This window comes from Heterodontus francisci, chromosome 18, assembly GCF_036365525.1.
Source record: "Heterodontus francisci isolate sHetFra1 chromosome 18, sHetFra1.hap1, whole genome shotgun sequence".
In the NCBI taxonomy this organism is placed as follows: domain Eukaryota; kingdom Metazoa; phylum Chordata; class Chondrichthyes; order Heterodontiformes; family Heterodontidae; genus Heterodontus; species Heterodontus francisci.
This window is the reverse complement of record NC_090388.1, coordinates 63,158,832-63,184,066: the sequence shown is the minus strand read 5'-3', so window position 1 is coordinate 63,184,066 and position 25,235 is coordinate 63,158,832. Positions and strand designations below refer to the sequence as shown.

Sequence of the window (25,235 nt, the reverse complement as noted above, 5' to 3'; positions counted from 1 at the left end):
GATTCCTGTCCAGTTCTGGGTGTGTCCGAACAGTGAGGGTCAGCAAACCAATAGTGATGACAGGTCAGGGCATACTATACACACGGCAAACCATAGAGGACTTAACTGAATACTGGCCAACTGAGATCCATCTCGACCAAGAGGGCGGCATGGGAAACGGTACTTATCCCTAAAGATAAGTCAATAGAGATTGTCAAGATCAGGGACCGAACCACACAGAGAATATAAAAACAAGAAATGCTGAAAACACTCAGCAGGTCTGGCAACATCTGTGGAGAGAGAAGCAGAGTTACTGTTTCGGGTCAGTGACCCTCCTTCGGAACTGGCAAATATTCGTAATGTCAAAGGTTATAAGCAATTAAAGTGGGGGTGGGGCAAGAGATAACAAAGGAGAAGATGTAGATAGGACAAGGTCACAGATTAGCTGACCAGAAGGTCATGGAGCAAAGGCAAACAATATGTTAATGGTGTGTTGAAAGACAAAGCATTAGTACAGATAGGGTGTTAACGGACTGAAGATTGAACAGCAGTAAGTACAAACATGAAAAAAAAAACAGTGGGTAAGCAAACTGAACAAGATGAAATAAAATAAACATACAAAAAAAAAATGCAAAAAATAAAGAATAAAAATAAAAGTAAAATGGGGGGCCCATCATGCTCTGAAATTATTGAACTCAATGTTCAGTCCGGGAGGCTGTAATGTGCCTAATCGGTAAATGAGATGCTGTTCCTCAAGCTTGCACTGATGTTCACTGGAACACTGCAGCAAGCCCAGGATAGAGATGTGAGCATGAGAGCATGGGGGTGTGTTGAAATGGCAAGCAACCGGAAGCTCAGAGTCCTACTTGCGGATTGAGCATTGGTGTTCCGCAAAGCGGTCACCCAGTCTGCGTTTGGTCTCCCCAATGTAGAGAAGACCACATTGTGAGCAGCGAATACAGTATACTACATTGAAAGAAGTACAAGTAAATCGCTGCTTCACCTGAAAGGAGTGTTTTGGGCCTGGGATAGTAAGGAGAGAGGAGGTAAATGGGCAGGTATTACACCTCCTGCGATTGCAGGGGAAGGTGCCACGGGAAGGGGACGAGGTGTTGGGGGTAATGGAGGAGTGGACCAGGGTGTCGCGGAGGGAATGATCCCTTCTGAATGCTGACAGGGGAAGGGAGGGGAAGATGCGTTTGGTAGTGGCATCACGCTGGAGGTGGCGGAAATGGGGAGGATGATCCTTTGGATATGGAGGCTCATGGGGTGGAAAGTGAGGACAAGGGGAACCCTGTCACGGTTCTGGGCGGGAGGGGAAGGGGTGAGGGTAGAGGTGCGGGAAATGGGCTGGACACGGTTGAGGACCCTGTCAACAACAGTGGGGGGGGACCCTCGGTTGAGGAAAAAGGAAGACATATCAGAAGGGCGTTCATGTAAGGTAGCATCATCAGAGCAGATGCATCGGAGACGGAGAAACTGGGAGAATGGAATGGAGTCCTTACAGGAGGCAGGGTGTGAAGAAGTGTAGTCGAGGTAGCTGTGGGAGTCGGTGGGCTCATAATGGATATTAGTAGACAAGCTATCCCCAGAGATGGAGACAGAGAAGTTGAGGAAGAGAAAGGAAGTGTCAGAGATGGACCATGTAAAGGTGAGAGAAGGGTGGAAAGTGGAAGCAAAGCTGATAAAGTTTTCCAGTTCGGGGCGGGAGCAGGAAACGGCATTGATAGAGTCATCAATGTACCGGAAAAAGAGTTGGGGAAGGGGGCCTGATTAGGACTGGAACAAAGAATGCTCGACATATTCCACAGAGAATATGCTGAGCGATGCAGAAGACAAGCATTGTGACGTGGAAGTAGAAGAGGAGACCTGTGATATTAGGGATAACCCGCTGGAGCATGCAGATGAGCAGTTGCTTGAGGATGGATCACGAAGATATGTTGAGGGGGAACCGAGAACACGATGGGCCAGTGACCAGCGATGGGAAGGTGATATTGCAGGAAGCCCTGGGAGAAGGCCTCTCTGCCTAAGTGGCCGAATTAACAGCTCTGACTGAGGCACTAAAATAGTCAAAGGGCAAGTGGGTAAATATACAGACAGTAGATACGCCAAAGGCAGGCGGAAACATTGGTCGCAGGTGAAATTATTTAACATCTGATTGTTTGCTATCCAATAGGAGGAATTGTCGGCTGACTCTATGAACTCAACATGTCATTGCAGGTATTGAGCAGCATAAGCCCAAGGACATCCGTTGGACCAACACTCACCATTTTCTTGGCAGTGCTAGGAGAAACACATAAGAAAACAGGAGGGACACACGGGTGGACTGAATGACAGACCTGGTGATTGCCCAGGCAGGAGGAAAGACATGGGTTCACACTGGCACATTACAGCGAGTGTGATTGTTGGGACCAAGTAGGGCAGACTAGCATTATAAGCCTTGAAAAAGGGAGGGGAGGGCAGGCGGGGTGGGGGGGGGGGGTGGAGGGAGGTGGGTATGTGAGACCTGTCCTGTCCAACCCTCAGAGAGGGACCTCGATATGGTCTGGTGTTAATCAGGGATGATGAGGAAATACGTATTAATATACACCATGAGCTGGTATCCGTAGTGCTGAATATGACTGACATAGGCTTACCCGAGTGGTGCTCAGATAAAACAAAGGCACTATATCAAGTCCTACTCCGACAAGCAGCCCAGTCCGACGGGAGAGAGGGGTCTGGTCCCCGTTCAGGACAGGGAAAGAAGAGTTTAGTTAACAATGAGGAAACAGCATTTAATACTGGAACATCAGTGGTAAACTCTATCAATTTGACCACCCTAGATAATAAAGTAAGGACCTTGAGCCAACAGCTCAAGAAGGTCGTAGGTGGGAAAAATCAAATCCAATCTGGCCAACCGACAGCAGGTCAGAGTGTGACTGGACAGTTACATGGCATTGCCACTGTGTTGGAAACTCATGCTCGAACGATTAATAGACTGGATAAGGAGGAGTTAATGCCTTATCTGAAATTGCAAAAAATGATAAAAGCAAAATACTGCAGATGCTGCCTGACCTGCTGAGTGTTTCCAGCACATGCTGTTTTAGTGCAAAAAATTATGTTTGTCATACTTACGGGAATTGGGTTGTTGTGCAAACCCGGGAAAATCTGAGGCAGATACAGGAAGGTAAAGTCCCCTACTGGATTAGCAACGAACAGCTACATAACCTCTCACACTCCCTTAGTATTACCTCTGGATGCCAGTTCCTGCATGCTTGTAATAAAGATTCTTCTCAGTTCATCTCACTCCTGACTCTGAAGTGGCTTTTGTTTCACAACAAAATACATATCCAATTGCCTTTTGAACATTCCTATGGATTCTGATGCCATCACAGTTTCAGCAGGTGCATTCCAGATTTTAATAACCTTCTGTGTGAACTAATTTCTCATTTCCCCTCTAGCTCTTTTGCCAATTATTTTATATTTATGATCTCTGGTTACTGACCTACTTGCCTGAGGAAATAAAACAACAACAGTTCATGATTTTGAACACCTGTATCAGATTTCCTCTTAACCTTCTCTGTTCTAAAGTGAACAAGTCCAGCTTCTCCAATCTCTCCACATAACTGAAGTTTCTCATACCAGGTATCATCCTGGCAAACCTCCTCTGTATTTTCTCCAAGGCCTTGACATCCTTCCTAAAGTATGCTGCCCAGATTTGTCTGCATTACTTTAGCTAAGGCCAAGACAATGATTTAAGAACATAAGTAATAAGAGCAGTAGTAGACCATATAGCCCATCGAGCCTGCTCCACCGGATCTTGGGCTTCAACTCCACTTTCTCCACCTGTTCCTCATATCCCTCGATTCCAAGACACCAAAACTCTGTCTATCTCAGCCTTAAATATATTCAATGATGGAGCATCCACAACCCTCTGGGGTGCAGAATTCCAAAGATTCACAACCCTTTGAGTAAAGAAATTTCTAATTTCAGTCCGCATTGATCAGTCCCTTATCCTGAAACTGTGCCCCCTTGTTCTAGATTCCCCAGCCAGGTCAAACATCACAGTATCTAACCTATCAAATCCCTTCAGTCTTGAATGTTTCAATGAGATCACCTCTCATTCTTCTCAACTCCAGAGAATACAGACCCAATTTACTCAGCCTATCATAGGTCAATCCTCTCATCCGAGGGACCAATCTAGTGAACCTTTACTGTACTGCCTCCAAAGCATGTACATCCTTCCTTAAATATGGAGACCAAAATTGTACACCAATTCCGTATGTGGTCTCACCAAAGCCTGTACAACTGTAGCAAGATTTCTTTAATCTTGTATTCCAAGCCCCTTGCGATAAAGCAATAATTGTTTGCTATACCTGCATGCTAACTTTTTGTGTTCCTTGTACAAGTACACTCAAGTATCTCTGAACATTAACATTTATAAGTTTCTCGTCTTTTAAAAAGTATTCTGCTTTTCTATTCTTGAAATAACCTCACACTTCCTCATATCATCTACCATCTGTTGCCCACTCACTTAACCGGCATGTCTTTGCAGCCTCTTTGTGTACTCCTCACAGCTTGCATTCCACTTTGTTTTGTATCATGAGCAAACTTAGATACATTACTCTGTCTCTTCCTCCAAGTCATTGATATAGATTGCAAATAGCTGAGGCCCAGCACTGATCCTTACGCACTCACAGCCTGCCAACTTGAAAATGCCCCATTTATCCCTACTCTCTGCTTCCTGTCAGTTAATCAATCCTCTATCCATGCTAATATATCACCCCCAACTCCATGAGCCCTTTTCTTGTGTATTAACCTTTTATGTGGCATCTTATCGAATGCCTTTTGGAAATCCAAGTATACTATATCTACTCGCTGTCCTTTATCTACCCTACTAGTTACAGCCTCAAAAACCTCTAATAAATTTTTCAAACAGGGTTTCCCTTTCGTAAAAGCTTGTTGACTTTGTCTGATCATACAATGATTTTCTAAGTGCATTGCTAAAACTTGCTTAATAATAGATTCCAGCACTTTCCCAAAGACCGATGTCAGGCTAACTGGCCTGTAATTCTCTGTTTTCTTTCTCCCTCCTATCTTGAATAGCGGTGTTACATTTGCTAACTTCCAATCTGCTGGAACCATTCCAGAATCTAGGGAATTTTGGAAAATCATAGCCAGCGCATCCACCATCTCTGCAGCTATCTCTTTTAGAACCCTAGGATGGAGGCCATCAGGTCCTGGAGATTTGTCGGATTTTAGTCCCTTGAGTTTCTCCAGTACTACTTCTTTGCTGATATTAATTACCTTAATTTCCTCACTCTTCTTAGTCCCTTGGATACCCTCTATTTCTGGTATGTAACTTGTGTCTTCAACTGTGAAGACAGACACAAAATATTTGTTCGACGTCTCTGCCATTTCCTCATTCCCCATGATGATTTCTTCTGTCTCTGTCTCTAAGGGACCAACGTTTACTTTAGCTACTTGCTTTCTCTTTACATACTTGTGAAAAGGTCTTACAATCTGTTTTAATATTCCTGGCTAGTTTACTCTCATATACTATTTGTTTCCCTTTTCAACTTTCTGGTGGCCCTTTGCTGGTTTCTAAAACACTCACAATCCTCAGACTTACTACTATTTTTTGCAATACAAGTCTCTTCTTTTAATCTAATACTATCCTTAACCTCTTTAGTAAGCCACTGATGCAAAGGTTTTGCACGACTTCCTTGTTTTTGTATGCAATGCTAGATCCATTCTCAAATCACTGAAATCTGCTCACTTCGAGTTGGGTATTTTCACCTTTGATTTTTCTTTGTCCCTTTCCATAACTACTTTAAACCTAATTATATTATGATCCATATTACCCAGATGTTCTTCCACTTCATCACTCTCCACTTGCCCCACTTCATTCCCCAAAATTAGATCCAGCAATGCTTTTTTTCCTCATTGGGCAAGAAACATATGAAGTAAGTTCTCCTGTACTTATGAAATCATAGAATGGCTACAGCACAGGAGGCGGCCATTCAGCCAGTCATGTCAGTGCAGACTCTCTGCAAGAGCAACTTGACTATTCCCACAGCCCACCTTTCCATGTAACCCTGCAAACTCTCTCTCTTCAGGGCCTTACCCAATTAAAGCCCCAATTGAATCTGCCTCCACCATCCTCTCAGGCAGTGCATTCCAGATCCTAACCACTCATTGCGTAGAAAAGCTTATCCTCATGTTACCATTGATTCTTTTGCCAATCATTTTAGGAGATCTTCACCCTTTTTGCCCTTCACTCTGTTTTTCCCCAGTCTATATGTGGGAATTGAATTCTCCGATCACTGCTCTATTGTTTTTACTTCTCTGAAATTTGCCTACACATTTGTTTCTCTATCTCCTTCTCACTATTTGGGGGCTTTACAGTAAACAACCAGCAATGTAGCAGATCCTTTTCTGTTCCTTAACTCTAACCAAATAGATTCAGTCTTTGAAACTTCTAATATACTGTCCCTCTGTAGAGCTGAATTATCCTTGATCAATGCTGTCAATTTTTTTCTTTCCCTATCCTTACATGTTTAGCTCCATGTTTATGCCAGGTCTCCATTATAGCCAATATATCACAACCCCATGTGGCAACTTGCACCTGTAACTCGTCAACCTTATATGTAACTCCTCCATTAACACACATGCATTCCAACACCATGCTAGCTGACTTTGCTTTCTTCCTCCATCTAATTCTTGCTCTTTCTGCATTATTCTTTGTTCTGTTGTTTTTCCCTTCTAGTTTTCTATGCATGTTGTCTCTACTCTCTGCTGCAGCCTGGTTTTCCTCTGACAAAATTAGCTTAAACTCTCTCCAACAGCATTAGTGAACATGCATGGACATTGGTCCCAGCCCTCTTCTGGTGTAACCTGTCCAGCTTGCATAGCGCCCTCCTGCACTAGAACTGGTCCCAACGCCCCAGGAATCTGAAGTCCTCTGCAGTGATGCAAATAGTGTTTTTGCTTCTGCTTGGTGGCAACATTTCTTAATTTAATTAAGTAACTTAATTTATGGTCTAACTGGCTGCACTGGAACAGAAGCCTAGTGAATACATTTTAGAAATGTGTCACTGTAATAAGACTCACAAAAGATGCAATCACAGGAGCCCACCTCTGTTTTCTTCCAAGGATACTTGGGGTATTGCTTCTCAAACATCGGAATAAACTCATTGTAGTGGACCTATGAATAATTAATTCAGTAATTAAAACAAGTATGTCACAGTCACTCTGTTAATACAACAAAAGTAAAGACAGCATAACACTGATGCTTGAAGAAACCCTCCACTTCTATTGGAATACAAAATTCACTGCATCAGATTGCTGCAATCCCATCACTTTAAAACAGATCTGGCATAAACTGCTACGGTAATCATTAATCTGTCTCATGTATTTTCACTCTCTGACCATATCATTAGAGATCAGGGTGCTGTGAGAACAGTAATTTCAATAACTGGTGACAACTATATTCTTCCCAAAGCTCTCATTGGCTCTTAGTGAATCATCAACGTTAAATAAAATTACTACTCAATACCATGGTACTGGTTTGATCAAATCCGCAATTACTTTTGTAATAGTAAAGGAAAACTTTTATCTGAACAGATGGCTTGTCGAATGCTCTGCCAGGTGCACTGACCCTGGTTTGCAAAAATCGAAACAAATACTTCAAGTTGCTGAGGTAACGAAAATTGGTTGGAACCAGATAAGAGTGAGACAGTGCCATTCAAGCAGACGGCAGGAAGTTTTTTCTTTTAAAACAGGCAGGTTGAAGAAAGTAAAGACGGGATCTAGGAGCGGTTTCTGTTTTTAGAGGAACTGATTAACCAGTCCCAGCCATACAGTGCATAGTGTTGTCACTGAATGACACAGATAAAGGTAACAGTGGAAATCCACACTGTCAAGCTTGTCGAGAGGAAAACTGAGGAGGTTCTGGAGAAATACGCCAGTTTCTCTTTTGGTAAAGGCTGTACCTGTGGAGTTCAGGATTAAATTGAAAGCTGTCAGTCGGGAATTGTGGCTGCATCTTGGAGGACAGGATCTGGAGACCTACCTAAGGAATTTCATGGTTTTGAAGAACTGTGTGACTATACTTTGGTGCCATACCTGCTGAATGGACCACCTAATAGATTCATGAGATCCATCTTTGCTCCATCTGATACTGAATGTGTAATTTGCAATATCTTGACTGATATATTAATAAACTGGCAATTCCTGCTTAATTTATGTTGATTTGGTTAGATTATTAAAGTAAAGTTATAAATGTGAAATCTTGTCCATTGGGTTTATTTTTATTGGTTCTTTTGGTTTGTTGGGTCTTCACAGGGATCATTACACAATAGAATCCCAGTGCATTGAATATGATCTGGTATAAAGCAATTCTGGTTAGCTTGATCATCCCCTCATCTGATGTCTAATAGGCACCCAATCATATGCTTCGCCACAAAGGATCATAGCCATCCCCCTCAAGTCATACTGGAAATCTAAAACAAAAGCAGGAGTGCTGGGAACACTTAGTAGGTGAGTCAGCAGCTGTGGAGAGAGCAGACAAGTTCATGTTTCAGGCATGGACCCTTCTTTAGAAATGAAAAAAGTAAGAGGTGGACAGGTATATTAATACAATCAGAAAAATGGGAGGGAGAATAGATGAATGAACAAAAAAAGGAATACTAGAACGATGAAATGTCAGTTAAATAATGGACAAAATGTTCAGATACTAAAGAGACAAAGGGTGTGTACATAGCCAAATAAGGAGACAGCTTGGGGAAATGCAACACAACAGAAAATGGAATACGTGGGGATACAGCGTGGAATTAAAACAGATTTGAAAATGAGGATACAGCTAAAGTTGGAAGTTATTGAAGTCAGTGTTCAATCGAGAGATTTGCAGGGTGCATAGCAAAAAAAAAATAAAGAGAGATTGTTCTTGAAACTTGTGCTAAGCTTCATTGGAACAAAGGAAGATCTGAGTAGGAAACTAAAGGGGATTTGCCAAGCTACAGGTAGCTCGGGGCCACACTGGTGGACAGAACAGAAGTGCTTCGCAAAGCGCTCACCAAATGCATGTTTGGTTCCCCAAGATAGAGGTGATTGGCTGCTTATGGTACAATGTAGTATACTAGACTCAAGGAGACAAACCCAAGTTGTCATCTCACACAGGAGTGTTTGTAACCCTGAACAATGGTGATGGTGTGGGAGGTGATGAATGGGCAGGCATCGCACATCTTGCATTGGGAAGGCACCAAGAGAAGGACAGCTGGCAGTCGGGGTGGTGAAAGAGTGAACCGGAACGTCCAGGAGACAAATGTATCCCCTGAAAGCAGAGGGTGGAGAAAATGTGTTTGATAGTGGGATCATGTTGTAAGTGGCATTAGCCAATTTGGCAAATGTGAAGACAGGAGGGTTGGAAGCTGAGAACTGGGAGATTCAGTCACGATTGCGAGAGGAGGTGAAGTGGGTCACAGCAGAAGGACAAGAGATGGGACAGACCCAGTCATGGGTCCACTACAGAGGATAATTGTCAGCTGATAAAAAAAAAAAGGAGCACATTTCAGGAGCTCTGGTGCAGATGGTAAAGTCACCAGAGCAAATTTAACCGAGTCTTGACAGGTGACAGGATGGGAAGATGCAAACTCCAGGTAATTGTGGGAGTCTGTGGGCTGGCAGTATCTGTTATTGAAGAGCCTTCCACGAGACAGAAAAAGAGAAGTCCAGAAGGTAGGAGAGGGATTGAAGATGGAAGTATGGCTAATGAAATTCTCAGAATCAAAGAACGAGCAAGCAGCACTATAACAAAAGAGGTGGCCCTGGAGGGGGCCTACGTGGAACTAGAACAGGAGTGTTTGACAAACCCTACAAAAAAAAGGTATACTTGGGACGATAGCAACAGCTTTAATCTGAAGGGTGAATAGAATTTGAGGAAAAGTTCAGACAGGTGAAGGATGTGGTTTTGAAGTGGGGGATGGGGGCAGGGAAGAGAATGGATGACAACTAATTGAGGTAGTGTTCAAGGAAGAGGTGGAGGTCACATATGTGTAGTAAAAGCAGACCATAAAATCGTCAGAAGGCTGCCTTCAACATTCATGGGGAAATGCACTGTAAACTGCCTAAATGTACCAAAATGGAGTTTTACCTTGGAAGTTGCCCAGTCAATATGGAGCTCATATAAATGCTGGGAAATGGCGAGGTTTTCAGACAATTAAACTACAAGCTTTTAAGCTAATTAAGTTTTAAAGTTTTTAAGTTAAACAACGAGTACAAACAAGGCATTCCTTCCTAGGGCCATAAAAACCAAGGTCCAGGAGAAAATGCCTGTAGTGAGTCATAAACATGTCATATGCCCTCATAATTAGAACATAAGAAATAGGAGCAGGAGTAGACCATTCAGCTCTTCGAGCCATTTAATAAGATCTTCAACTTCAACACCATTTTCCTGCACTATCCCCGTAACCCTTGAAGTTTTTAATAGTAGAAATCGATCGATCTTAGTCTTGATGGATAGGCAAGGTGGGTCATAAAATGGAGAACTACAATCTGGTTTGCTTGGAATAGTCAGGTCACTAACTCAGATATTCTAGGACCTTCAATGCTTATTAGAAGCAATTTACAGCAGAGGGACCACAATCCTTCTGGTACATGTGCCACTCAAATTTGGTTGTCTTTCTTTGTTTCTTCAGCTGTTTCCATCTTGGTAGTCTAAGCTGGAGCAGTCAGCGGTAGTGGAGTGAGACAAGGATGCACAGTCATCTCATTTATTTAATCTACTACTGGAAACAGTAATGAATCTTGAACCAAAAGATGATAATTAATTAGAGGGATCTTCATCTGTGGCAAGATTTTAAACAATCTGAGATCTGCTGATGACACTGACCTTATAACAGATCTAAAACAGATTGCAGAGACGGACTGATGAGGTGTATGTGGAGAGCAGAAAATTTGGATAATACATTAATATAAAGATGGCAGAGATCATGTCATCTGAAAAGCATCTGGAAGATGTACATTTTACAGTTGGAGGGGATGCAGTTGAACAGGTGGACAAGTTTGTATGCCTTTGTGGGTTAATGTCAGAATTGCAGTTAAAAAGACGACATCAAAAGAAGGATTGGAATTACTTCTGCTGCTTTAGGAAGATTAAGCAGTATATGGAAAGCTAAAGCTAATCAGGTAAAAAGGAGGCAAGAGTTTATGAAGTAATGATTATCCCCATATTATTATATAGCTCCGAGTGTTGGAACATGAGAATAGTTGACAAGCAAAAGATATTAACAGAGACATGAGTCAATTGTGAGGAATATTGGGATTATCCAGGTTAAAAGATTGAAGAATGGTACAAAAACAACGTAGTTTGGACAAGAAACACTCATACAAAAGATCCAAGAAAGACAACTGTGACGATTTGAGCAAAGAAACCATTTTGCTGTGGTTTTTGCTCATGAATTGCCACCCCTGCTGAAGATGTGGGTTAGGACATTGTTGGATATAGCTGTTATTAGTCACTTTCAAATAGCTTGCTCACACTGAAGGTCAAGGGTCACATGAACGGCCACATGGGGCAAGGCCTAACTTGCATCCACTGCCCAGGAACCATATTCCAATCAACAGGAGACCACATCAGTGAGAGAGGGAGAAAAGAAGAAAAACAATCATAGAAACCTACTAAATTATCAAGGCTAGTATTTATAATCAAAATCAAAAAGTACATTTCCTACCTGCTTAAGTTGTGTTTCATCAACATAATTCATCACCGTAAAGTGCTTCTGATAATCATCAAAATGATCCAGGGAGAAGGGCCTGAAAATAAACAAAACATTGTCTGTACTTTAAAATATTCCATCCAATAAATTGGCCTCTTACTTTTTTTGCAACACAGCGAAACAATGAATGAAGTGCACAATTTAAGGTCTCAAATTGCATGCTGTACTGCAATGTCTGTTGATGGGCACTTTAAAATGATCAACACCAATATGTTTACATCATAACATTAAACATTGAACATTGAAATATCTCTAATCTAAAGGCATAGTTATATCCTGCAACTTTTTTTGCACCTATCTGTCATACACAAACTTACCTATGTGTTATCCCAATGATCCTCACCAGATCTGTTTCCAAAGCATTTGCCTGGATGAGTGCAGTTCCATCAACACTCAAGCAGCTGGATAACATCCAGGACAAAGCAGCCCTCGAGTGGCACCCCATCCATCACCTCAAATATTCACCACTGGCGAAGTGGCAGCAGTGCATACTAACTACAAGATGCACTGCGGCAATTCACCTAGACACCTTCAACAATACAATCATAAAAAGTCATTTGATGCTTCAAGATGAAATTCATCTTTGTTTTCCTTAGAAGTTCAAAGTGCCACAGAGTCTCATACATGATGAGTTGCTGGTAGCTGTTATTCTGGATTTCTGCAGCATGCCATCATCTGGTCAAGTGATCGCAATTTCTCCGGTTCTCTTTCACACAATTTTTCTCTTTCGTCCGAATGTTTCAATGGCTGGAATTCTGTTTACATCTGATTTCCTGGTCTCCTGTCAACAGCACTGCATTGCTGTGCTGGATTGTACTTTGTGTCTTGAATAATAACATTTAAATGCAACTCTTCCAAATTCCTTCTATGGAAAATGGTTTAAAATCTCAAAACCTGATGCCAATAAAAGTAAATTTAATTTACTTTGATAGTAAAATCACGGTGCTTAAAGACCATTGCCAGTCATGACTGCGAATGCAGTTTCTGTGGCACATGACTAGGAGGAATGCGTGAAGGCAGTTGAATCAAATGCTATTGCGGACCAAGGAAAATGAACTTGCATTTATATAAATCAACTAATGTATTACTTTTGAAGTGCTGTCATTGTTACAGTTTGGGCAAAAGTGGCAGCTAATGTGTGCAGCAAGATCCAACAAACAGCAAATGAATGACTCATTAAACTGCTTCTGCTGAAATTGGCCAGGGAAGCAGTTTGGTTAAAATTCCTTGTTCATCCTTGATTACTACAATGGGATCTTTTATACCCACCCGAGTAGCAGATTGTACTTCAATATACTGGCTCATCTTGAAGGCATCACTCTCAACAATACTCCTTCAGCATTGCACTTAAGTATCAACCTCAATCATGTGACCACAGCTGTACTGGAGTATGAACCCATAACCTTTTACTCAGAAGCAAGAACACTATCAACTTGGAGAAGGTGTGAACATGTGATGCTGGATAGCAAATGAGGCAGTAGGGAACCATTTGGGAAATGCAGCCAATTTTAAAGGCCTGAAGGATGAAGAAAGTGCCAGTTTTTTTTTAAACTCACTCATGGAATGTGGGCCAGCATTTATTACCCATCCCCAATTGTCCTCAAGAAAGGTGGTGGTGAGCTGCCTTCTTGAACCACTGCAGTCCACGTGGTGTATGTACACTGCTAGGAAAGAACTTCAATTTTTTGTTAAATTTTGAAGACATGAGGTTTTAAAACTGAAAAGGATTCCATAGATGCTGGACTTTGTTTTTTTCTTAAAAAGAGGTCATCAGAAGGTCTTTTGGACTTGGTTTGTAAACAACCCTTACTGGAAGTCACCTGTCTTCAGATAAATACCCAGCAGGAGTTTTTTGACCTGGGAAAGATGTTTACAGAGAAGTGACAGGTCAAGATTTATGGGGGTCAGGAGGTTTGACTCGAGATATTGTTTTGGTTTCACTTTGGACACTCAGTTGGGGTATGCACAGTGCTTTGAAAGTTTAAAAATTAACTTGAAGAACAAAACCCTAGCTCAGCCTTTCCCATCTCTTTGAAAAGCCTGCCAGCTTTTCCCTCTTTGAGAAACGAGTGTCAGCAATAGAGAAATTGATGCTGCATTCCTCCCGAAAGCCCTGCAGAACTGATCTTCAACGTTGCCTGAAAAGAACTGTTCTAGGAAGATCCCAGTGATAGCTGTCTAGGCATATTAGGGACGCTAAAATAAAGGGACAATTCACATCTTTCCGTATCTTCTCTTTTTTCTTCAAGAATTAGCAAGTATTTGGCCGAGGTTTTTTTTTGGTTTTTATTGTAACAGACCTCTGCAGAGAGAACTTCTGTATTTCTTCTGTGGGTGTGTGCGCGTGTGTGTGAATGTGGGGGGGGGGGGGCGGAGAATTTAAAAGGGGACCTTTCATATTTCAATCTGTGTCAATGCTTTGCTTCGTTGCTAGATAAGACTTGTTTCATAATAAACTGATAATTTTGTTGTTTATTAAAGAAAACTGGTTGGTGTATTTTATTCTGGGATAAAAGAGTAGAGTATATGACTGACCGAATTGGTAACTGGGTAAACATTTTAAAAATATATATGTTGTGACCTGTGAAGAAAGGAGACCCACCTCAGGCGTAACAACATCCACAGTGCTGTTAGGGTGAGAGTTCCAGGATTTTGATTTTGAAGGAACAGCAATATATTTCCAAGTCAGGATTATGTGGGACTTGGTTTGTAAACAATCCTTACTGAAAGGGGAACTTGCAGGTGGTGTTCCCATGCAACTGCTGCCCTTGTTTTTCTGGGCGTTGGAGGTCATGTTTTTGGACTCTATCTCAAAGGAAGCCATTAAAAAAGGTAATACTGATACTCTGGCCTCTAACATCTCTTGGATTCAATCCCTCGCTACAATCTGACAATTGACTCATAGATGCTCCAAGCTTACTCCACCATGTCTACAAGTCAACCTCATCCCATCACAGGATCTCAGACTTTAACTTTGGAATCTCTTAACTAATCTACTTCCCGTTCTCGGTTTATAACTAGAACATGTCTCCGCTAATCTTTGACATGCCTATGTAACCAAAATTTCCTGCAGCCAATCATGTGGGCATTTTAGCGGACCACTCCAGACTAGAGCCCACTGCTTGCATCTGCTTTTTTTAAAACCTCTCGGCCCCTCTCAAGAAGGGATGGAGAGGGAGGAGAGAAAGCGAGGAGGGAAAAGGAGAGATTGGATGGGACAGGAGAGAGCAAGTTCATGAGGGTGGGGCTAGGAAAAAAGGAGAGAAGGAAAGAGACTTCCATTTATATAGTACCTTTCACAACCACAGGACATTCCAAAACGCTCTACAATCAGTGAACTATTTTTGAAGTGTAGTCACGGTTGTGTTGTAGGAAATGCAGCAGCGAAACTGGACACACCAAGCACCCACAAATAGCAGCATAAGAATTACCAAATAATCTGTGTGTGATGTTGATCGAGATAAATATTGGCTAGGCCACCGAGGATAAATACTCCATTCTTCCTTGAAATAGTGCCTTGGAATCTCATGTTTACCAGAGAAGGCAGATGGGACCTCGGTTTAACGACTCCTCTACAAGACAACACCTCCAACAATGCAGCACGCCCTCAGTTCCGCACTGGAGAGTCAATTATGATTTTTATGCTCAAGTCCTGGAGAGGAACCTGAACCCACAATCATCTGACTTAGGAGGTAAGAGTGCTACCAAGTGCGCCACAGCCGACACACTGGAGGGGGTGCAGAGGGAGAGAAAGAGAGAATAAAGAGGAGAAAAGAGGATGAAGGGGGATGATGGGAAGAGGTGGGACTAGCTTCCACATGCATGTTGGTGACACTCATTTCTACCACTCCACCACCTTTCTTGCCCCATCCGCTGCCTCTGCTTTCAGGCTAGTCACGTCCTCTGTTTATCTTCCCTCATGCCCATCCCAATTTGATCTTTTCACCAGGATGGCACCCCTTCCCACCAAGATACCCACCACCTCCCACCGGAAAGAGAGAACAGGAAATAAAAAGGGCAGGGAGGGAAAAAAGGAGAGAGAAAAGAGGAGAAAGACAAAAGAGAGAAGTAGCACTATTAAGACAGAGTAGAACCACATGCTCAAGTTTAGTTTAGTTTAGAGATACAGCACTGAAACAGGCCCTTCGGCCCACCGAGTTTGTGCCGACCATCAACCACCCATTTATACTAATCCTACACTAATCCCATATTCCTACCACATCCCCACCTGTCCCTATATTTCCCTACCACCTACCTATACTAGGGGCAATTTATAATGGCCAATTTACCTACCAACCTGCAAGTCTTTTGGCTGTGGGAGGAAACCGGAGCACCCGGAGAAAACCCACGCAGACACAGGGAGAACTTGCAAACTCCACACAGGCAGTACCCAGAATTGAACCCGGGTCGCTGGAGCTGTGAGGCTGCGGTGCTAACCACTGTGCCGCCCTATGAGCAAAGCTGCCAGAAATCAGTTTTTACACTAACGCTTTATGTATCTTCACACTTACTGCCCACCACACAGACATCCAAATTTCTGTACCATACTTGGAAAAAGTATAGACACAGTAATTTAGAATGCACAAACTGTCCAGCAACACAAATACCACAGCCAGAGAGTCTGCAGCCTTTTAGTTGACCTTTTTTTTTTAGAATTAGATTACAGCGCAGTACAGGCCCTTCGGCCCTCGATGTTGCGCCGATCATCTGACTTACACTATTCCATTTACATCCATATGTCTATCCAATGACCACTTAAATGCCCTTAAAGTTGGCGAGTCTACTACTGTTGCAGGCAGGGCGTTCCACGCCCCTACTACTCTCTGCGTAAAGAAACTACCTCTGACATCTGTCCTATATCTTTCACCCCTCAACTTAAAGCTATGTCCCCTCGTGTTTGCCATCCTCATCCGAGGAAAAAGACTCTCACTATCCACCCTATCTAACCCTCTGATTATCTTGTATGTCTCTATTAAGTCACCTCTCCTCCTCCTTCTCTCTAACGAAAACAACCCCAAGTCCCTCAGCCTTTCCTCGTAAGACCTTCCTTCCATACCAGGCAACATCCTAGTAAATCTCCTCTGCACCCTTTCCAAAGCTTCCACATCCTTCCTATAATTATATCAACTCAGTGTTATTTATCTATTAGTATTTTCAGCCTTAATGGAATGTACATCAATGCTTTATCAGAATATTGTATTTTACATATTTTTATGCTACAAAACTGTACATTTTTTTGTGTCTTGCAGGCCCCCACCAGCCAAGAATGAGGCATATTAATTTCACCACATGGACATTAAATTTCAAATTGTTGCTGGGAAGAAGAGAAGGCCTGATACAAGGGGTTGCCAAACCCCTGGCTGGAAGGACATTTTTGCATATTAACAGACACTGCTTGGAACAAAGGACCATTCCCTGACCCACCCAATACATAAAGCCAGAAGTGGTTATACCAGTCATGTGACTACCCTGCTGGCCAACTTGGGGAGTTTTAAATTGTAGAGACAGTGTTTGAACTGGCAGAAAGCTCTTTGCTCCTAGATTGAAAAGACCTCCTCTCCTCCTGTCTGCTTCCATCTCTTTCTCACAGAACTCCAAAACCCACTGAAGACACATGAACCCCAAGCGAGGAGTCTCCTACCGTTAACAAGGTTTAAGAAGAATACTGAGTCCCAATGAAAAGCAAGACCATACCTTCAATCGAGGACTCTACAACGAGCTCGATGCACAGTATCAAAAAACCCTCCTCAGAGATTGCCTCAAACTTTTCCACTTTATTTTTTCTACTGCTCTTTTCGGTCCCTATCTGAACGCATGTGTTGTGTATGCATGCTAGCGTGGGAGCATTGTGCATCCATAGGTGTCAACTGAATTAGAGTTTAAATTTAATAAAATTTCACCTTACTTCTTTAAACCTAAGAAAGCCTGTTTGTGCTCATTTATTTTCCTTATAATTGGAAAGCGGTGAAAAAGGATTCACCAAGGGGGAGCTCAAAACAGTTTAAAACCCTGTTATAGAAAGACCAGTTGAAAGCTGAAAGAGAACCCTAGACCTCTTTCTTACCTGGTCATAACAATTGACTTATCCAAGTCAAACCTTTGGAGATATGTTGGTATAAAAATAATATATGTAGGGCATAATATCTGTCCATCACAATTATAAGTATCACATTCTATTTTGTGTCATGCTTCAAACAGAAGTATAAATAAAAAGGGACTTTGCAGTTACGCAAAATATATAAACTCACCCAATGATCAAATGACAGCAGCAGAACTGACCTCTGTATGAACCTGATATTTACTTAACTGCAATGAGACTCTGTAGACTTAACAGAGCACACCCTACACATCAAATGGCACAATGCTCCTAAAGTCAAAAGAATAGTTTGTGATCAAACAGAACCAAGGTGGTGAAGCGGCCAGGTGCAAGGGTGAATTGGACTTGCAGAAATATTTATACAGATTAAAAGAGAATAACTCTCAAGAGAACAGGGATATGTAAACATAACACAAGCTGCTACCAATGTAACCAAGGTGCTTCACAGGTTCAGTGTTTCTTAAAGTCAGTAAACAGAGCTAGAAAATTTCACTTGCAAATGGATTTTGGCAGGTTAATATTAATAGTCACCGTTTTGGCAACATTCAGGCTTGGGCTGTTAAGCAGCATGTAACATTTGTGCCACACAAGTGCCAGGCCATGACCTTCGTCACCAAGAGAGAATCTAACCACCTCTGGTCGAAATTCAATGGCATTACCATTACTGAATTCCCCACTATCAACATCCTGGGGGGTTACCATTGACCAGAAACTGAACTGGACCAGCCATATAAATACCGTGGTTACAAGAGCAGGTCAGAGGCTGGGAATTCTGCAGCGAGTAACTCACTTCCCAACTCCCCAAAGCCTGTCCACCATCTACAAGGCCATGTCAGCGGTGTGAGGGAACACTCTCCACTTGTCTGGATGGCTGCAGCTCCAGCAAAACTCAAGAAGCTCGACACCATTCAGGACAAACCAGCCCATTCGATCGGTACCTTCAACATTCACTCCCTCCACCACCTGTGTACACCATCTACAAGATGCACGACAGTAACTCACCAAGGTTCCTTCAATAGCACCTTCCAAACCCCCACGGCACCAACCACCTAGAAAAACAAGGGCAGCAGCTGCATGGGAACACCACCACCTGATAGTGCCCCTCCAAGTCCCTCACAATACAGTCAAGGAAATATATCGCTGTTCCTTCAGTCTTTGGCTCATAATCCTGGAACTCTCTCTCTAATAGCACTGAGGGTGTACCTACACCACATGGATTGCAGTGGTTCAAGGCAGCTTACCATTACCTTCTCAAGGGCAAATTAGGGATGCGCGACAAATGATGGCCTTGCCAGCAATGCCCACATCCCACAAACAAATACAAAAAAATGCAGTTTAAAAATTTCCAAACATCCAAAAAGTAGTTTTATCTTTTCATACCTGTTGGAAAAGCGGAGCCAAAATACATTGTATGCATATAGCTGCAATGGCTGAACTGAGCGAAGTAGGACAATGTATCGAATGTCAAATTTCACCAATCCTTCTAAATCGTCTCTATCAAACAGCACCGGATTTTCAATGTACTTGCACACCACCTGCAAACAATGAATAATGCATCACAGGCGTAAAACTACCAAAGCAGGTACAGTTTCCCTCAATTTTTTTTCTCTCATCTCGTGAAATGGTTGTCTAATGCTGAGGCACGATTCTGCATGCTCTCCAGTACCTCACCCAAATGGCCATTCAGAAGTCTGAACCTAGTGAGTGCTGTCTGATGAACTGACTGACGACCGTGGAGCACATCATTATGTCTTCACAAATGCACTATCCAGGACAAGTCAATGGCTGGTGATCCAACAACAACATACATTTAGACAGTAGCTTTAAAATGAGATCCCAAGGTGCCTCACAGTATTGTCAAGCAAAATACGACACTGAGCACATAAGTGGATATTAGGAAAGGTGACAAAAACCTGGTCCAAAAGGTCAGTTTAAAGGAGTGCCTTAAAAGGGCAAAAGAGAGGCACAGTGTCTTAGGGAGCGAATTCCAGAGCTTAGGGCCCAGGCAGCTGAAGTCGTAGCTGCCAATGGTGGAACAGTTAAAAATCGGGGTGCACAACAGACCAGAATTAGAGGGGCAGATAGATTTGAGGATTGTAAGGCTGGAGGAGGTTACAGAGATAGTGGGAGGCAAGGCCATGAAGGGATTTGAAAACTTGGATGATAATTTTAAAAATCAAGGACCAGGAACCAATGTAGGTCAGGGAACACATGGGTACTGGATGAACGGGTTAGGATACGAGAAGGGTTTTGGATGAGTTCAAGTTTATGCAGAATACATTGTATGCCTACCACTGTACTGGCTGGACTGAACAAAGTAAGACTATGTATCACATGTCAAATTTAACTAATCCTTCTATATCTTTTCCATCAAATAGCACCAAATTCTCAATGTACACCTCCTGTGGAAGATTAGAGGCTGAGCAGGAAAGCATTGGAATAGTCATGGCCAAAGATAGCAACAGCATGGCTGAGGGTTTCAGCAGCAGGTGAGCTGAGGCAGAGACGGGGACAAACGATGTTACAGATATGGAAGCAGGCGGGCTTGGTGATGCAGCAGCTACATGACCTGGGAGAGAAATAGAGTCGTTGACTAGGTAAAGGAGATTGTGATGGTGGCTCAAACAATGGCTTCGATCTTTCCAATATTTAGCTGGATGACGGTGAATTCACAGCAGGAACCAGGGTAACTTTTCCCTTCCCTAGCACAGGCAGCAATGATGTCAACTAGAACACCCCTATCACTCTCCCATTTGAAATAAGTAGAAAACACAAAAGCGAAGACTTTTGTGGTCTATATGATTCAGCACCACCCCATTCTCTTGACTCCTCTGGGGAGCTCATTTTTTGCAAATGAGTTCATATTTCCATATTTTAGCTTATGTGACTCACCTTTGGCGTACTCTCTCTTTGACGAATTATGTAACTGAGGTTATTAGTAATGTGTGTGTCTAAACCTCGAGCCAGGTTCCAGGGCTTACAGATCCAGTGATTGTCCTCTCCCCTGAGAAACAGGATGAAGTGAACGGAATAAACAAAGATTTATACAGTACAGTGCCTTGTTTTATGAGCAAATTAAGCAGCCACTTCAGATACAAGATCCCACAAACTGCAATGACCTGAATTAGGTTTTGGCGACATGACTGAGGGACAAATGTTGTTTATGACAGTGCAGGAGACAACAGGTAATACAGGGCATGTTACCTTTCCTCCAAAATGTTATTCATGCTCTGAGCCAAAGAGCAGTGTCCATAAAATGGTCAGAACCCCAAATGAACTAAAGCTGCGTCTTTCTTCTTGGGTGCGAATGGATTAACAGTTTGAGGAACAGAGGAACAGGAGTAGGCCATTCAGCTCCTCGAGCCTGTACCGCCATTCAATGAGATCATGGCTGATCCGTGGCCTAACTCAATATACCTGCCGTTGGTCTATATCCCTTAATATCTTTGCTTAACAAAAATCTATCTCAGATTTAAAATTAACAACTGTTCTAGCTTCAACTGCTGTTTGTGGGAGAGTGTTCCAAACCTCTACCACCCTTTGCATGAAGAAGTGCTTCCTAACATCTCTCCTGAATGGTCTGCTCCTACTATTTAGACTATGCCCCCTAGTTTTTGAATCTCCAACCAGTGGAAACAGTTTATCTTTATCTAGCCTGTCTTTTCCTGTTAATATCTTGAAGACTTCGATCAGATCACCCCTTAACCTTCGAAATTCTAGCGAAAACAGGCCGAATTTGTGTAATCTCTCCTTGTAACTTAACCCCTGTAGTCCAGGTATCATTATTGTAAACCTAAGTTGCACTCCCTCCAAGGCCAATATATCCTTCCTAAGGTGTGGTGCCCAGAACTGCTCACAGTACTCCAAGTGGGGTCTAGCCAAGGTTTTGTACAGCTGCAGCATAACCTCTGTGTCTTTATACCCCAATCCTTTAGATATAAAGGCTACCATTCCATTAGCCTTTTTGATTATTTTCTGCACTTGCTCGTGGCATTTTAAAGATCTATGAACCTGAACCCCCAAGTCTCTTTGGACATCCACTGTACTTAACCTCTTCCCATTTAGAAAGTACCCTGCTCTATCCTTTTTTTGGTCCAAAATGGATAATCTCACACTTGCCCGCATTGAAATCCATCTGCCAGCTTTGCCCACTCACCTAGTCTGTCAATATCTCTTTGCAATTTTATGCTATCATCTAGACTGTCTACAATGCCGTCTAACTTCGTATCATCAGCAAATTTGGATATATGACTTACTATGCCAACATCCAAGCCATTAATGAATAATTGAGGCCCCAATACAGATCCCTGCGGGACACCACTAGTTACATCCTGCCAATCGGAGTACTTACCCATTATCCCCACTCTCTGTCGCCTACCACTCAACCAACTTCCTAAACATGTCAATAATTTGCCCTCAACTCCATGGGCTTCTACCTTAGTTAACAGTCACTTATGTGGGACTTTATCAAATGCCTTCTGGAAGTCCATATAAATAACATCCATAGACACTCCCCTGTCACCTCTTCAAAAAATTCAATGAGATTTGTCAGGCATGACCTTCCAGTCATGAATCCATGCTGGCTGTCCCTGATTAACTGAAATTTTTCTTGGTGTTCAGTCACCCTATCCTTGATTATAGACTCCAGCAATTTGCCCACCACAGATGTCAGGGTAACTGGCCTGTAATTTCCTTGGTTCCCCCTTTCACCCTTCTTAAAAAATGGAGTGACATGTGAAACTTTCCAATCCAGAGGGACCAGTCTTGAATCTAGGGAAATCTGAAAGACTATAGTTAGGGCATCTACAATGTGCTCCCTGCTTCCTTTAACACCCTCGGATGGAAACCGTCAGGTCCTGGGGATTTCACACTCTTTAGTTCCATTAATTTCCTTGTTACTGATGATTTTATGATGAGTTTAATATTTAAGATATTACTTGCCTTTCATCTAGTTGTTAACGATCCCATTATGAACCGTTGCAGAGAAAATCGAATTTCCAGTTACTACTGAAAGAATTACGCCGCAAGATCTCACATTTTAAACAAAAAGCCTTACTGTACAAGAGTTAAACAAAGCAAAACACTACTCACTCAACATTACAAGTTGGAAACACTTAGCCATTCAACCTAAAATCTTACAGAACATGAAGACGTATACTTTAAACTCTAAATCTCAACAGAACACTCCTACTTGACTGTCACTTACATGCCAAGAGTCCTCTATACGTTACAGGATGTTGGCAGTTTGCTGACTTCTGGGACCAATTCAAAGTGTACCACAATTCTTAGGAATTCACTTCGATTTCCTTAATTTCTCAGTTATCTTCTAAGGTATCAGATCTCCTGGGGATTCTCCCTCCAGCTTTGGCTAGACACACCCTTCAGTTCTCCTTCAACACCTCACGTACTGGATTTCCCAACTTGAGCATGGGCCTGCCTCAAAACAGAAACACCCCTGGTTCCTGATTGCCTTTTTACTCCTCAGCCCAGCTGCTTTCAAAGCCAACACTTTCAAAAGCCAACTGCTTTCTCCGTGACCAACAGCCTGTCTGAAGTCAACAGCTTTGCAAAAGTCAACTACTTGTCTGTCGACAAGTTAAAACAGCAATAGGCACCCCCTGCATTACCTATCTCCATAGCAATGTGGTACATGTAGGATGTCTCAGATAGCAATTTAAACTAATTATTTAAAATTCCAAATCTTCTCTGTGTTCTGGGAAGTCATATGAATAATTTAAACCCCTGATTGAGGCAGCTGCAAACACAACATTTCCATCAAGTAGTTCGGAGAGGTTCCCATTGTTTAGGATCTTCACACCTCTCTAACTCTGTCTCTGTAAGCACTCATGTTTGAAGATTAAATCTTGGATGGTCTGTAACCTTTTCAAATTCTTACAGCTACATATTTAATGCCCCCAATCTGAAAGTGACTTCTAAAATATTAATACAAACCATGGACCAGGTGATCTTGACATAGTGACTTAAGAGTGCCCACCTTCCATTTTGATAGAACCATAAAAAGATTTTGGCACAGAAAGAGGCCATTCAGCCCATCATGTCTGCATCAGCAGAAAAAACTAGCCACCCAATCTATTCCCACCTTCTAGCACCTGGTCCGTAGCCTTGCAGGTTACAGGACTTCAGGTGCAGGTACCTTTTAAATGAGTTGAGGGTTTCTGCCTCCACTGATCCAGGCAGTGAATTCCAGACACCCACCACCTTCTGGGTGAAAAAGTTTTTCCTCATGTCCCCTCCAATCCTTCTACCAATCACCTTAAATCTGTGCCCCTAGTAATTGACCTCTCCACTAGGGAGAGAGGTTCATCCTGTCTACTCTATCCAGGCCCCTCAATTATCTCAATTAAGTCACCCCTCAGCTTCCTCTGTTCAAAGGAAAACAACCCTAACTTATCCAATCTTTCCTCATAGCTGCAATTTTCAAGCCCTGGCAACATTTTTGTAAATCTCCTCTGTACTCTCTCCAGAGCAATTATGTCCTTCCTGTAATGTGACTGGAACTGTACGCAATACTCCAGCTGTGGCCTAACCAGCGTTTTATACAGTTCCAGCATTACATCCCTGCTTTTGTATTCTATACCTCGACCAATAAAGGAAAGCATTCCATATGCCTTCTTCACCACTTTATCTACCTGTCCTGTCACCTTCAGGGACCTGTGAACATGCACTCCAAAGTCTCACTTCCTCTACCCCTCTCAATATCCTCTGTTTATTGTGCATCCCCAGCATTTTTCTTTGAAGCATAACACAAAATATAGAAGTGTTCTTGCTTGTCACACAAACCAGTACATGACTATACGGTGCATTAGTGTTTAGTGTGGAAGTTATGCTCGTCTTTTTCAGGGCAACTCTACTTCAGTGTCAAATTTGAGGTCCAGTGCAAATTTATCCCTTTTTTCTAGTGGAAGGATTTTCCCAAGAAAACCTTTGCATCCAACTGCAGCAGAAACCTCCATTGAAAGTGAAACATGACAACCGGTTATGGTCGAGATTGACTCAATCAATTACAGTAAGTTTAAAAAAAAATTATTTATCTAACCGTTTCCCCTTCTCTCCCAAAAGTAGGAGATTTCCGCGGATGCCCTTGTGGTACCTTGTCCAAGTGATCATTTTGATATGTCAACTTGGAACAGTGGGTGTCAGCAATCTATTAGACCACTGGCAGGGTGCGGGGAGGGGAGGGAAGAGGGACAGGAATCACAAAGGAGCTTGATCTTGCCCGGAGCAGTTGTCCACATATGCACACTTACCAGCACAAATCACAGTATGGAGAACCCTCATTACTTTTTCTTACCAAGATCAATTATTTCAGCATGGATCAGTGATGAAACTGGGTCTATATGGCTAGTTCCACACCGCACATTGCAATCCCCAATGGAGTTGCC

The 25,235-nt window shown here is 42.5% G+C and overlaps 1 protein-coding gene across 3 annotated transcripts in view; it reads right to left on the bottom strand.

The window, feature by feature from the left end:
- ttll12 (tubulin tyrosine ligase-like family, member 12) overlaps positions 1 to 25,235 on the bottom strand; it is a 103,166-nt gene that overhangs the window by 19,859 nt on the left and 58,072 nt on the right. The window contains exons 9-13 of one of the 3 annotated variants that reach the window (XM_068050872.1): positions 20,725 to 20,836; positions 19,213 to 19,367; positions 11,691 to 11,772; positions 7,072 to 7,165; positions 87 to 169 (exon numbers count right to left, since the gene is read on the bottom strand). In XM_068050872.1, coding sequence (XP_067906973.1) covers positions 102 to 169; positions 7,072 to 7,165; positions 11,691 to 11,772; positions 19,213 to 19,367; positions 20,725 to 20,836 — 511 coding nt within the window. In that variant the 3' untranslated portion in view covers positions 87 to 101. Of the gene's footprint in view, positions 1 to 86; positions 170 to 7,071; positions 7,166 to 11,690; positions 11,773 to 19,212; positions 19,368 to 20,724; positions 20,837 to 25,235 lie in introns of those variants that run through there. The other 2 variants (XM_068050871.1, XM_068050873.1) reach the window with 2 other exon arrangements.